The sequence below is a fragment of the Trichoplax adhaerens genome, genomic scaffold (genome assembly GCF_000150275.1).
Source record: "Trichoplax adhaerens TRIADscaffold_5 genomic scaffold, whole genome shotgun sequence".
Taxonomy (NCBI): domain Eukaryota; kingdom Metazoa; phylum Placozoa; class Uniplacotomia; order Trichoplacea; family Trichoplacidae; genus Trichoplax; species Trichoplax adhaerens.
Window position 1 is genome coordinate 101,823 of NW_002060947.1, and position 14,776 is coordinate 116,598.

The 14,776-nt window shown below is 32.2% G+C and overlaps 2 protein-coding genes across 2 annotated transcripts; one reads left to right on the plus strand and one right to left on the minus strand.

Moving 5' to 3' along the window:
• Positions 1-945: 945 nt before the first annotated feature.
• Positions 946-1,865, plus strand: TRIADDRAFT_56121 (uncharacterized protein; the record flags this gene model as incomplete). The annotated part of the gene is made up of 2 exons (XM_002112227.1): positions 946-1,209; positions 1,545-1,865. The coding sequence occupies 2 exons, from the start codon at positions 946-948 to the stop codon at positions 1,863-1,865; spliced, it is 585 nt and encodes a 194-aa protein (XP_002112263.1).
• A 556-nt stretch (positions 1,866-2,421) lies between these two features.
• TRIADDRAFT_56122 (uncharacterized protein) lies at positions 2,422-9,514 on the minus strand (the record flags this gene model as incomplete). The annotated part of the gene is made up of 15 exons (XM_002112682.1): positions 2,422-2,593; positions 2,699-2,758; positions 3,270-3,360; positions 3,428-3,557; positions 3,743-3,948; positions 4,030-4,277; positions 4,475-4,535; positions 4,986-5,026; positions 5,136-5,184; positions 5,293-5,369; positions 5,525-5,549; positions 6,055-6,137; positions 6,771-6,849; positions 6,952-7,207; positions 9,401-9,514. 15 exons carry the CDS (start codon positions 9,512-9,514, stop codon positions 2,422-2,424), a joined length of 1,692 nt encoding a protein of 563 aa, XP_002112718.1.
• Between the last annotated feature and the right edge of the window lie 5,262 nt (positions 9,515-14,776).

The following is a 14,776-nucleotide window of genomic DNA, read 5'->3' on the forward strand; positions in this document are numbered from 1 at the left end:
TGCAAATTAAGAGAATCGGCCTTTCAATATAGTTTAATTTCATAATATGGAGAGTTAGCACGCATGCTACTCTGCGATGCAGCCTCTAGCTGAGCTTTGCAGAATGCTCAGCTTCCAAGGCTACAGTACATAGTAGCGAGATGAACTGCTTAGCCTAGAAAGAATGAGCCGAATATGTCATTTATATGAATCGAGTAGCCATGTTTACGATATATCCCTATAACAGTACATTATACATCATGTTTACGACATAGGATAGCAAAACGACCACTTTACTCTAACTGAAAAATACCAAGTTATACAATTTCTATTATTTCTACAACAAGTATCATACAGTACCCTGAAAGTACTTGATTGTACGGAAGTAAAAATAATGTCGCCCAATGTACTGTAAGAAGCACTGAACGAATATGCTAGTGACATTCCTTTAGCGAGCGCGAATGGTGTCACATTTCGCATTGTATACTGTATTCCACGTATTGCTAATGAATGTGACTAAATACTGGGTTGTAATACGAATCGCTAGCATAAGTAATGTCACTATATCTTGCTCAAAGTACCTCCTACAGTACAAATTGAATCCCACCGGTGACATCATTTTTGTCAAGACCGTACGGTACTATACCATCGTCAACGCAAGCGTAGAAGCCAACCGAGGATGTATCCATGGAAACGTGATACCAATAAAACGATCAATTATTCTGGTTTACATACGATTTTAATGCAGTAGATCAAGTTTGATACAAGTTTGCAGACTACAGGAGTCAATTTTAATACATACAGTACGTTATCATCACAATATTGCTGATTTCCAAGTGCTGTTTAGCATCAAGCTTATTTGAGCATTACTGCCCATATTACTGTTCAATCTTTCAGCGGACAAGTTGCATTTTTAACTTGTTTATTCTAGGACACCTTCGTATAGTAGTTAATTAATATTATAACATGTCGAAAGGAATTAACGTTCGAGATGCATTATCAAGATGGGAAGAGCGAACTGGTAAGAAAGCTGCGGACGAAAAAAAGATCAAAATATGCGGGATGTTACCTTTGATAGAAAAAATGGATGCTTCCTTATCTATGTTGGTCAATTGTGAACAATTATCCCTCTCTTCTAATTCTATTGAAAAAATTGCTAATTTGAATGGATTAAAGAATTTAAAGGTTCTATCTTTGGGTCGTAATAATATCAAGAGCTTGAATGGAGTGGTAAGATGATTAGTATCAAGTTGTTGAATAGTATACTTAATCAGTCTACAGTTACACATTAATGTAGCATAACCTTTTTATGCATTTAATGATGAGCGATCGTGCAGTGGAAAAATCATTACTGTAGATACCCAAATACTTATTTTAAAATACACCGCATTAATACAGAACAATGTGCTATCGATACTTCTAAACTACTAAAAATGTATCATGTTCTAAAAAACGTATACCAAACACGTCAGACTAGCTTCACCTGTTTATCATTAGATACTTTACTCTGATTAAAATTTTCTTCAGCAATTGGCATAATTTTGATTTTATATTATATTATATAGGAAGTATTAGGCGATACTTTGGAGCAACTCTGGATTTCTTATAACAACATTGAAAAGTTGAAAGGTGTCGATCATCTTAAAAAGTTGAAAGTTTTATACATGTCCAATAATAGGGTTAAAGATTGGGCCGAATTTCAAAAATTAGCTGAGGTAGCGCAGTTGGAAGACCTACTACTTGTTAACAATCCAATAGAAGAAAAGCACTCCAATGATGGAGACTGGAGAGATCAAGTTAGCAGGCGCTTACCAAAGCTTAAAAAACTAGACGGTGTCCCAATAGTTAAGCAAGAAGAAGACGATGAAGAAAATGCTGAAGATTAATGACTAAAGAAACTATTATTTTTTTTTGTACAGTTGCACTAATTAACTTTTGCTTGCTAAGATATTTCAATAGTTATCAATATCTAAAAATTCAAGAGTCTTTATTACTCTGTCGATAAAGGTGCCTTTACAAATAGTGCATAAACTTGTAGAATCCCGGTTATTCAAATTGAAATATAAAAATCAAATCATAACGATTGTCGATGATACTTTTACAAATTGCGGTTTGATTTTAAGTCTTAATTACTAAATTAAAATACGTTTATAATACGATAGTGCTGTTATATCAGCCTTAGTTACCATTTTTAATTACGATTAGCAAGTAAATTTCGTAAAATTATAGTAACAAGCAATGACAGTCATTATTTATCATATGAAAACATGTAAATTGCATATGCAGTTTTCTGTATAGTCTAAATAAAAATGTATCACAGACTCATGAATAAAATTACATACTGTACGCGCTACATATTGATGGTGCTTTTATTATTTGCAAAGCTATTCCGAAATTCATTTGCTATAATGGCATTTGAAACGATCTATTACAGCTGTAACATTACTTGCTTTGAGAGTATAATGAGCTTAACATTTTCATAATATCACCATGACTAGAATTGGGATGTTTGGATCTCACAGCTGCAAAGTTTTCTTTCACAAACAATGCGAAATTATTCGGTTTACCAGATTTCGACTTATTTGAACCGACGTTTCGAACCATTTCTAAATGGCTTCAAGACAGTAGGAATAATTACATGAATTCATTCAAATCCTTAGATATAAATATTGTGAAGCAGAATTCCTTCAATTTGTGCGACATTGCAGCTATAACTTACCTAAGGCAATATGGGCAGGCATGGCTGGTTACGTTTATAGACTTTGAATGTCGATCGATTCTATATACATTAAAAAGATATAAACTAAATACTACTGTAAATGCTTATGCAATTTAAATTCGTATACACTAATTGCATCTTAGGCTTACTTATAGCTACATTCTAAATTTGTACATCTATAAGTATATTTCGCATGGATGTTGTAGCTGTGGCAGCGGCTGATTAAAGGAATATTAGGATAGATTTTATTTGCTTTATAGGCCCTACACAAATTTATAAAAATTCTCCACATTATAAATAGATTTGTGTAATTGTTACGAAACTACGCTTAGATATATATACTCATTACTGACAATCTGCATTTAAATAGGTTTATTGGAAGTAATTGAATTATCAAATAAGTGTACTATGCTAATTCATTTCTACGAGTACACGAAATAACAGGTCTATAAATGGACTACACCAGCAATAGATAAAATATCTCTATGATTAAAATAAACACAAAGCAGCTAAACGTCTCTCTATCACTCAATTTGAAATCAAGCAAATTACTACTGTGCCGTACCAATACTTCCAGATTTTTCCATGCCCGTCTTTGCAACCGTTTACTACCCAAGTCGCAGCATGGCATAATTCATGAATTAGAGTATCACGAATTCGCTCTATAATAGCAAAGAATCAAATGTGAAATTACCATTATACAAGATTATAAAATTAGAAAACCGTTACCAGTGGAATCGCAAACTTTCTCCGATAACTCTATCCTTGCGATTCTTGCATTTTCTCGACGCGTATAAATACAAAATCCGGCAGTTTTTGTCATTTTTTTATTCCACGTAATTTGAAAATCACTAGGTAGCTGCAGAATAGAATAGAAACAAAAAATTTTACGTGACGGTAAAATTTCTAAAGGTTATTGTGATCCCTGAATGTGAGAACTAGCTAGCCGATGAACAACTACGCGAGTCTACGCGTATTCCGAAAATGCAGCACTTTCATTACGAGTACGACAGCGTAGAAATTTTAAAATTTCTAGGTTAATACCTTGCTATCGAAGACGCGTCGATTATATTCTTCAAATAGCCCTTGTACAAGTATATCTCGATTACTTTTCAATTTTCGGACAGACCATGGGGTGTTTCTTTTTGCTGGTGTATCGATACTACTTAAAACTGCACTAAGGGGATCAAAGTTGTACAAATCTTGTTCTTGGTTCGAATTCAAATTTTTTCGCTCTACTACAAGTTGACCTAGTAAGACGATGATATACGAGCGTTACCGTTTAGGAACAGATCGTTCACTGATTAATAGTGAAGATAAGTAGGACTTACCTGCTTTTTTAGAAGTAGAATTCCAAGGTTTATTTGAAGGAGTGAAACGCACCACTGGTGTTGATGATAAGTGATCATCAACCTGCTTGGCATCTGATACAGTGCTAGAATCATTCTTGCTGTTGCAATCATCTACCACAAAATTACTTTCCTTTCGTAAGTCGTCATTACAAGATTGCACAAATGATTGTCTTTCATCGCTGTCAAGTGATCCGTCAGTGTTATCGCTAACAATAAAATCATTTAGGCTACGAATGAAAAAGTTCAGAATTAGCTTATCGTAATTCCCTAGCGAAAGAGGCTACTAAATAGGTCTGATTCCGCCAAGTATTTCAAAAGTTAGTGAATAGCCCTTATTGATTATTTCGATATAATATATAGCAATAGCTATGATCCATTTTATATTTCACGTCAATACTCGCTAGGTATTTTAATTTATCTTAACCTATCTGAACTTTTATCGCTTAGCGATTTTCCCATCGTCGGGTTCCTGTGCTTACGTAAAACTAGAATTAAAATATTTTATTAGGTATAGATACATATAATGTTATTTCAGGACAGCTATAAATACTTAATTAAGCTTAGTTAAAATGATTTGCTTCGAGTCTCATGCATTACATAATTCAAATTGGTCATCTTCGTCACTACTGTTACAGTCGCGTCTGCTAAAACGCTCGCAATGGATTTCATTTACTTCGTCAACCCTTGTAAATATATTAGAGTTTGACCATTAATCACTCGTAAGTACGAATTATAGCTGCAGCATTACAGAGTTATATTTTCAAATGAATCAAATATTATAATAATCTACAAGGTAAGTATTTAGAGAAGTATGAAAGTTTATCATACCTGGAAGATTGATCACTAAGATTTTCTAATAATGAAAACACGTTAGTACACGCATTTCTTTCAGATGATAAATAAAGTATTAGAGAAAAAAATTTTTTTATTCATACCAGAAGGCCTTGATTCATCAATAAAAGATCTATCTTCTCCACTACAAATAAAAAGGTTGTAAATTTTTAATGATTAGTTCATTAATACATTGCTAAGAACTTGCAAAACAATTTGGAGTACATTTAACAATAACGCAGGCTAGACTGTACCTATTCAAATTGGATTTATCCGTTGTATGATTCCTATTCCTGCTTACATCTGCAAATTGAAATACACTTTTAGGGGTTATTTAAAACACAGAAATAAAACTGCCTATCTAAGCCTTAGTCAATATAGTTTGATGTTCATTAACATGAGTTATCTTACCATCACCAGAATTACTACTTTCATCTTTTAGCATAGAAGCTTTGTCTTGATCATAAGCAGTTTTATTACTTTCAGTGCTATTCGAAATATAAAATTAACCCATAAATTTTGCAGTAGCTATAATATTACCCACGAATTTGAATCATTTCTAGTATAAACTGTTATTATTATTTCTATCAACGACAGTATTGTATAAAACAATCAATGTTATATCTAATTAAGTCCTTAATACCTAGAAATCTCATATACTGAGGCACCTAGTAGAAAGTTTATAAATATTAGCATAGAGTAATAGCACATATTAGTATAACCATAAGAAATTCTTACGTGAGTTGCTAGCTTTTGAGTTAGAATTTAGCAAGTTATGCGAATTGTCGCCTTGATTATAGCAGATTGAACTGTAGCCATCACTTAAATTAATGCTTGATTCGTAGTCTAGCCTATACAGAGAAATCGAAGCTCTAAGTGTCAATATAGAATATAATCCATTAAATTTCAGATGTTGCGAAGAACGCTAAGATTTAAAAATATAAGTTCATTCACTTTTATAGTTTTGCCATTACGGTAAATAGTAATAGCGGAAAATACCTAAATTGAAGCTGTTTTCTCTTCATGATAGCACTAGTTAAAGCGTAGTTGGATGTTGATTCCATAGCTATGATCATAACATTGTCATGATAGTATTTGAAGATGGTAACGTCAAGATTTGGCATAAAGTATATTCTCGTATTCGATTTCATACCATTAAAATATTATACATACAATCATCTAAGTCTTGTTCATCATCGGCTTCTTCAGGATATTGATAATCTTTAGTATGGATATTTAGTCGTTCGTTAAATGAGCTGCGCCATGCAATATGATCAAAGACGTTAATTAATTAACCAGCAATAGTGTCAAGGTGCAAATGCTGATATTACGTTTTTTATACACCAATTCCGCTTAGATTAATTTTAATTGCAATAGCTTATTATTAAAGCAGTATACTATATTATTCAGCTTATATCGACCTTGCACATACTCAGAAGATGCGAATTGGTATTCAGATATCACAGAATGAATTGAGTCTGTATTCATAATTTTATCGTGGTTCAACAAATAGTGGATGCATGTTTCAGCAAAAGGGCAATTTGTGAAATTATTGACTAATAATATCTCGATTAGAAATATAATACATATTAAGCGGACACTGAAGACAGCTTTGTTATACTTCTCACTAATCTACTATGCAAAAGCTTATTCCGAATTTTTCAGGCAGATCTCAACTTAATAATAATTATAATTAGTGCAAATCAGAATCGGCTTACAAATATCATGACAAATTAAAATACTGCAACGATAAAGCTTAGCGCGAGGGTAACTGGAAGATAAATACTGATAGTAAAGTAAAGTATATTAGTTCTGACAAGTACAGTACCTACTTCAACAACGGTTAAGTATAGATTCCGATTTAGTAAGCTACGAATTAACTAACTTACTTTTCTTTATTATTCTCAAAAGGTATGCTACGTAGCGAACTCTCTTGGTTGCTGGTATTACCTAGGCTTCTAATATCATCTAATAAAAATAGTATAATCTTACAGTGACGAAAATGACAAATTGAAATTGTGATTATTCATGATTATCGTATCGATCAAATACATTCTTCTATACTCTTACTACCATTTTCTAACTTTCTAGTATTTTCGTCTTCTACAACAGGATTAGATTTTTCGTAATCGTAGCTACAGTTATTTGAATTGTTTGATATGGTTAACTTATTGCCTCTTAAAGCATCCTCGCTGTTTAATCCAGATTGATCGACGGCAGTAGCGTCAAAGAAAGTAGAATTTGCGGCAGATTCCACTAAGCTTTCCTTTACCGACGTGTTCTCTTTCATTATATCTTTGTTATGGTGAGTAATTTTCTTTTCAACCTATCGATTTCAGTATAGGATTACTGTATTATAATGATTGTACGTACAGATAAACTTTATAGAAGTCTTGCCATGTATAAGAGAAATTTTATAGATGGCTAGTGATGTAAATAATTCACAGTATACATTTGTTATTATTCAATATACCTTTCACGTTTTACTAAGAATATGTACTATCATAATATCTAGTCAATCTAACACACGTATAGGATGAGAAGATAACGAACGTTAAAATAGTTTAAGTGATCACGACTAGGAGATTAAGAGAAGTTGCCAATTAGCTGCATGGCTTAAAAGTAAACTCCACAGCACCGATATATGATATATTTTATCAACTCTACTTCTATGCATTATAATATTACAGTCATTACAATTACGAAATTCTATCACATTATTTTGCATATTTAAAGATAGCTGTGAGTGCATGCAACAAAATATCATTATTATAGTCAGAGTTGACATTTCAATAATGTGTTATGCAATTTTGGCAATTGGTCATCAACACTGCTTTCGTCTAATGTACGATACAACTGCAGTTATTATAATCCATCCTATCACATTGCTTTCTATGTGCTTAGATAATGACACCTTATATTCAAATATTATTATGCAATACTTTACAAATTAGGCATTTTATCAACATTACTTAATCAGTATCACTACTAAAATATATCCCCCCATTACAAGTAATCCTATCGTATTATTTTACATGTTTTAAAATAGCACATGTATGCACATTAAGATAGCGATGAATCCATGTTAAGATATTATCATTTAATATAGTATTTTGCAATCCAGGTATTTATGGTAAGCATGGCTTAGGTATGATGTAGTGATGCAATACTTTTATAATAATGTTACGAGAGAGGCTTTAAATTACTAGTAACCCCTATCGCATTTCTATACATGTTCACGTTAAGATAGCGATGAGTCCAAGTTAAAATACCATCGTTCCAATAATATCATTTGCAATTCAGGTATTTTATGGTCAACATGGCTTAAATATGATGTAGCGCTTTTATAATAATGCTACTAGAAAGAGATTTTAAATTACTAGTAATCCCTATCATATTTTTAAGTATGCTTAAGTTAAGATAGGGATGAGTCCTTCTTTAATATCATCATTTGATACTGTATTTTGCAATTCAGGTACTTTATAGTCAACATAGCTTAGGCATGGTGTAGTGTTTAACAATAATATCACTACAGAGGTTTTAAATTACTAGTAAATCCCTACCATATTATTATGCCTGTTCACGTTAGATAGCAATGAGTCCATGTTAAAATATCATCCTTTAATAATACTGTATTTTGTAATTCAAGCATTTCATCGTAAATATAGCTTCGGTATGATGCAGTGCTTTCAATGCACAATGCTATAAGAAGTCTTGGGTCACTACAAGTAATGCCTATTACATTATTATACATAGATATGTCAAGATAGAGACAAGTCTATGTTAAACTATGGTTAAACAGTCAATTTAATACTGTACAGTATTTTACATTTCAAGCATTTTATCGTCCATGGTAACTTCTGCACGATAGGGTGCTTTCAATACACAATGCTACAAGAGGCTTTGAGTCACTACAAATAAACCCTATCGGATTATTATGCATCTTTACGTCAAGATAGCAACAAGTCTAGATTAAAATATCGTGACACAGTATAACATTGTGCCTTGCAATAACATCAACAATGCTTGCTTGCGTTGGCTGCGTACAAGTATCATTATTTGGCGTGCATTAAAATGGCGACAAGTACAGGAACAAAAATGTCATCATAGGATAATGTATTTTCTAATTGAAGCATTAGGCCATCAATATTGCTTTACTTGTAAATGTATAATGCTATTACAACCAATGTAAGTCATAGCATGTGTTAAGAGAGCGACAGGTCTATGCTAAAGTATCATTGCATCGTAACCAACCACGCATCGCTAAGTGTATAGTCATTTTTACATTTGCAATTCAAACATTTCTATCAACTCCTCTTGTTATACGATACTACAATCATTACAGCAACTGATTTTAGTCTATAATCTAGAAAAACTTGGCTTCGTCATCCTTCAAGCAAATATACTCATACACTGACACGTTCTCGAGAAAGCAGTATTTTACAGTCGCAATGAAAGATAAACAACATTATGGAAAGATCATTTTCTACCATATCTTATTAGACTAAAGGTTACCTACCTGAGCAATAGCCTCATTGATATCATGGCAATGTTGCAAGCCTATTTGGGCAATGAGATTATAAAACTTTTGTGCAATACGCTCCTTCTCGTCTGTGCTTATGATGCTTGCCATTGGATCTATAGTTTATACACTGATTTGGCAGGTTGCTAAGAATTTCGCTCTTGATGATGTCACCAGAAGAACTGAAGATGTCTTCTAATCCACTTGATTTTTTAAACACAGTTGAATGCCTGTACATCAACGATTAGCCTAGAGTGTGTTTACTAGACTTTAGGCTACCATTCAGCCCTTCGTATTTATACAACGATATACTCTTTTACTAGTTTAAACCTTTACTTTCAAGTAATCACAAGTCGATATTTCTCTCATCCTAGCTCAAAAGACTGCCAATCGACAGCATCAACGGGTAAACACTCTACCACCAATTTTATACGGACAATAACTGCAAAAAAAATACTTGACAGAATACCAATCTATCCTTGTTCTAGCATAAGATTGGTAGGGAAGTCTCAAAGACAGGTAATGGCACCACTCTTGGACTGTATCATGAGCTAACTGGCAATTTTTACAGCATTTATTTACTCCTTGTAAATCAAAACTATGCTAGAATTATTCAAATTTCGAATAAACCGCCGCGCTACGGAGCTTGCGTATAACTGCTGGGGACTCAAATGGACGATGGTTATGATGCCGCTAAGCCATTATGAACTCGAAGGGCTGCACTCTTTTTTCGAGCATGTAAATCCTGCAAATTCAATCATTCATTTATATATGTATAGAGCGAAATGGCGTCATATTTATACACGAATTCAATGGTATAAATTTGATTTTTATCCATGGCTAAAGGAAGAACATATTCAAGCTATGGTGTAACTTGTCAACTATAATCTCATACTAGCAATAGACCACACTGCACAGTACTGTTTGAGAAATAAGCCTATTTCACTATAGACGCTATGCTAACATTTTTTAGGTACGAGTAAGTTCACTGATTTGGCAAAATGTTTTATATTTGAAGTTAGTAAATCAGGCAAGAAATATCAAAATGTCAAAACTATATCATTGCAAGTAGAATTTTGTCAAGGCCAATTTCTTACTTGGAAATTCGCTCTGCAAGCATGCCTTAATCGAAGCCAATTTCAAGCTCTAGCTATTGGATACTGTATAGCAGAGCACCATAGCAGCCTATTTGGATAGTAAAACAGTAGAAAACAGTTGCAAAAGATATTTATACACGTTCGGGTAGACTATTATTATTAATTCATTCTACATGACTAAAGGCATTAGAAGTGAAAATATAAAAATAGTTGCTGTTCTTTCTCGAAAAGTAAATACGACTGCCATCAACCTAGCATAATCATGGATGCATTTGAACATTTAGGTTGCTACTAGCAGAACGAATTACGGCGTAAGTTCGCTGCAATGCGATAGGTGTCTACTCTTAGCATAACCACCTGATGGTTAAATCGAAATCTTAAATGCTATTTGCAGAAGTAAATAAATTGAGTGAATGTGATAGTCAATATGCGAGTTAACTATCTATCTTGATTACCAGTGGTGGTTAATACTGAAATCTTAAGTACTACTGGCACAACCAAATCATGGAAAAAGTTTAGTAAACTGGACAGTCTTGATATACGAGTGCCATTATGATAGCCAGTGATGGTTCATATTAAAATCTTAACGGCTACATGCAGAGCTAAATCATGGAATAAGTTTAGTAAATGAAAGAGTCTACGTGCATCTACGAATCTACTATTATTATAAACAAGGATGGTTAATTTTGATCGCTACTTGAGGAACCAAATCATGGCATAAGTTTAGTGAAAGATTTAGTCAATGTAAATATTCGAGTCTATTGTTATTATAACCAGTAATGGCTAATAATGAAATTATTAAATAGTACTTGTAGAACCAAATCATAAGATAACCTTAGTGAATGAGGTAGTCCTTATACGAGTATATAATCATTACGTCTAGTGATGGTTATAATTGAAATCTTAAATTGTAACTTACAGAATCAATCATAGCTTAAACTCTACTGTTATGAAATATTCTAAATATACAGTATAAACTACAGACAGTGACGATTGATGTTGCTATATTTCTATTTAAACATTCATGAAATACTCTAGATCCGAGCAAGACTACAGTATACAAGCAGTACAATAATGCATATACCTATAATTTCACTAACGACGACATTGTTATCCTTGTCAAGTGATAAATCTGAGCTGGTTGAGCGATTAAAGCCTGTTTTGTATTCCATTTTTTCCCGAGTTAATTATCTTACTGTATGATACTGAATGTTAAAATGCCTACATTCTTAACATTCTATTTATATGTAGCATGGAAACAAACTGTGCCGATTAACCTGTTTTAACTAAAATAGACTAGTTAATAAACGCTCTTTTCCATTAAGAAATCATAGCAGCTAAAATGAGATACTAGCCGAGAAAAAAGTCGACTGTTCTAAGTATGATTTAATTATTCATAACTATTCATCAAATCTGTTTTTTCCTGAATGTTTCAGATTAAATATAAGATAAACCAGTGGAATAGATGCCATGATTGACAGATAATACTAATGATATGCAGTAAATTGGTATGCAATGAAATTTATAATATAGTCAAAATATTCAGCAATACAGCTTTTAACACAATCGTCGCTCGTATAGTGCCGTATTAATCGCGACTTATAAGCGATATTTTTTCGTTACAAACTATGAATTATTCTCCTTATACTTATTCAATCAACACCCACTACGGTCTATAATGCATTGACGTTTACTGAAGTATGCATGAAAAAAGTTTTAATCAAAAGCTAGTATCAAGAACAATTATCATGTTATATCCTCACTATTGTACAATGCGCACGTACGATCGTATCAATATCCTTGCCCAACACATAGCAAGAATAAGATGGAAAAAAGTATTATATTAATGAAGATAAACTCATGCCGATGATACCAAAAACAGTGAAAAATTATAATTTTCCATTATATAACCATATATATATATATATATATATTCTTCTATAATTATTATCTAACCAAGCAGACATTGACTAATAGTTTAATACAAGGACAATAGCATCCGTAAAAGACGTTGAAAAGATCTTACGAGTTGTCGATACTGATGTAAATGCATGTTTTATAATGTCGATAATATTACAGTTACATTATGATTCGGATTCCTTGTTCTTTAATCTCCAGGCATCAAACAATAAAATCAATCAAAACTCGATGTAAAATATAGCTGTTAAATCATAATTTTTACGAATTAAACTGTATAATATTTCCAATCTATCATACTATCTTCCACTATCTTAAGTTCTTTTATGGCAACTACAATCAACAGTAATATAGACCTCTACTATAATCCCCCTTTTAAGTTGTATCTGTCGTACCATTTCTTAAATAGCCACCCAATGTATTGGTATGACTTATAAAAAAGGCATAAAATACAATTCAGATTAATCAAAATAATTTTATTACTTTTTCTTGTTCTAGAATTACATTTTAGCTTCTTGATCCGATGCTCAAATATAAATTTAGCAATTATTAATTAGGTCAAGATGACATGGCTCTGAATCAGAAAAACTGGTTATTCATCTAGATACGTCTTGGCATACTTGATAATAACCCTAATTCTATATATTTTATCTTCCATTATAGCTCTTTATTACAATAACAATATCATCGCTTTATAATGATAGCCATTGTGGCTAATATGTAAACAAAACGTGATAAGGAAAGGATGATAAAGTATCGCGTTGAATATCGCCTATCATTGATTATTATTATGCTTACTGAACACTTCTATGATTAAATCTTATTCTACGTTCCGTTATATAACAAATTAAAATGTTAGGATGCTGATAATATTATCAATTTAGTAGAATAATGAAATCAATCGGATAGAGTAAAAGCAACACCACAAATACCCTTTTCACTTTCAACTTGTAATAAAATATATCAACGTAGTCCGCCAAAAAAGTCTTTCTTCGGGGTCATAGTTACAAATTTAACCCTATTGTCGGCGTTATAGCCAGCTGTTGGGTCAGGTGATGTTTGCCATAAGAAGGAATGCTTTGTGATCAATGAATGGTATTGTCTACACTCTACACATTATTAGTTAGCTATTAACTCTTACTAGTTATTCTATTTACTCTCTATCAGCTTGTATGCAGTTGAGCATGGATAGAATTTAATTCTATCAATAAACTTAGTCAATGCATGGTGGTATAGTTCAATGAGGAGTTGCTATCATGATAACAAATTGGAAGGCTATGCTAATAGTTCCTCTAGCTATCTGATTATAAGTATAATTAAATACCCGTAGATAGAATCACTGATACAATTAATTTTTACCATATTTCACATCTACTTACTCTTCTTTATCCTATTCTAATTAATCATTTACTAGATTAAAATGAATAACAGACTGAGATAGATGTTCAAAATTTACGCCTTTATCAATTTCTTTTTAGCATTTCAATCTATTAAAGAGGGCTAAATATTATCAAAGGTTGAATTTAATACCAAAAATAGAATTATATTCAATTTCAATAATCGAGTTAATATATAACATGGAAATAGCGAACAAGAGTTTTGTGGTATGTTTATTCCTATCCAATAAGATTGATTTCGAAAAAAAATGTTGGTGTATAGTAGATACTAGACATAAAACATGTCGGGAATCGCTGGAATAGTTGAAAATTAAAGTAGTTATTGTATCACTGGATAGTTTAAATAATCAAAATTAATTACTCTATCATGGCTATAACCGATGATAGGACGATTAAACAATAAATGTCGATGAAAGAGTAAATGTTGAATATTGTTTATCACCAAAGCAGGTGTGAGGAAACTGCTTGTATGCAGACATAAGCCGACATACCAAAACATTATGCTAGACAAGGAATCTCCGCTGTAGACATTCACAATTTTTGATAGTTACAAATACAAATTAATGATATCAAGTAACTATCTACTCGATCTACTAAACCATCATTAAGATTTAATTGTGATCTAATCTGGTTAAATATCGTCACATCATGATGTGTAATAGAATTTTACCGATACAAACTCAATCTTAGCATGGGATTATATATTATCTGCAAATGATAAATGTTATTCAATGACTAGGATATGAGACTATTACCTTTACAGTAACATAAATGTTAAGTTAAAAGTTTCGAAGTACAGTATCGCTATTGATAAACCGTTTAACTCGCCCAGAGCACTTAATCGGTTAAATAGCTTAATTGAGCCATAGGGAATACAAAATTAATATTACGGTGGTAGCATAAAGAATCAATATTTTATTGCAATCGGCTTGAAATTGAGTAATCTTGACTCTAACCTCTTT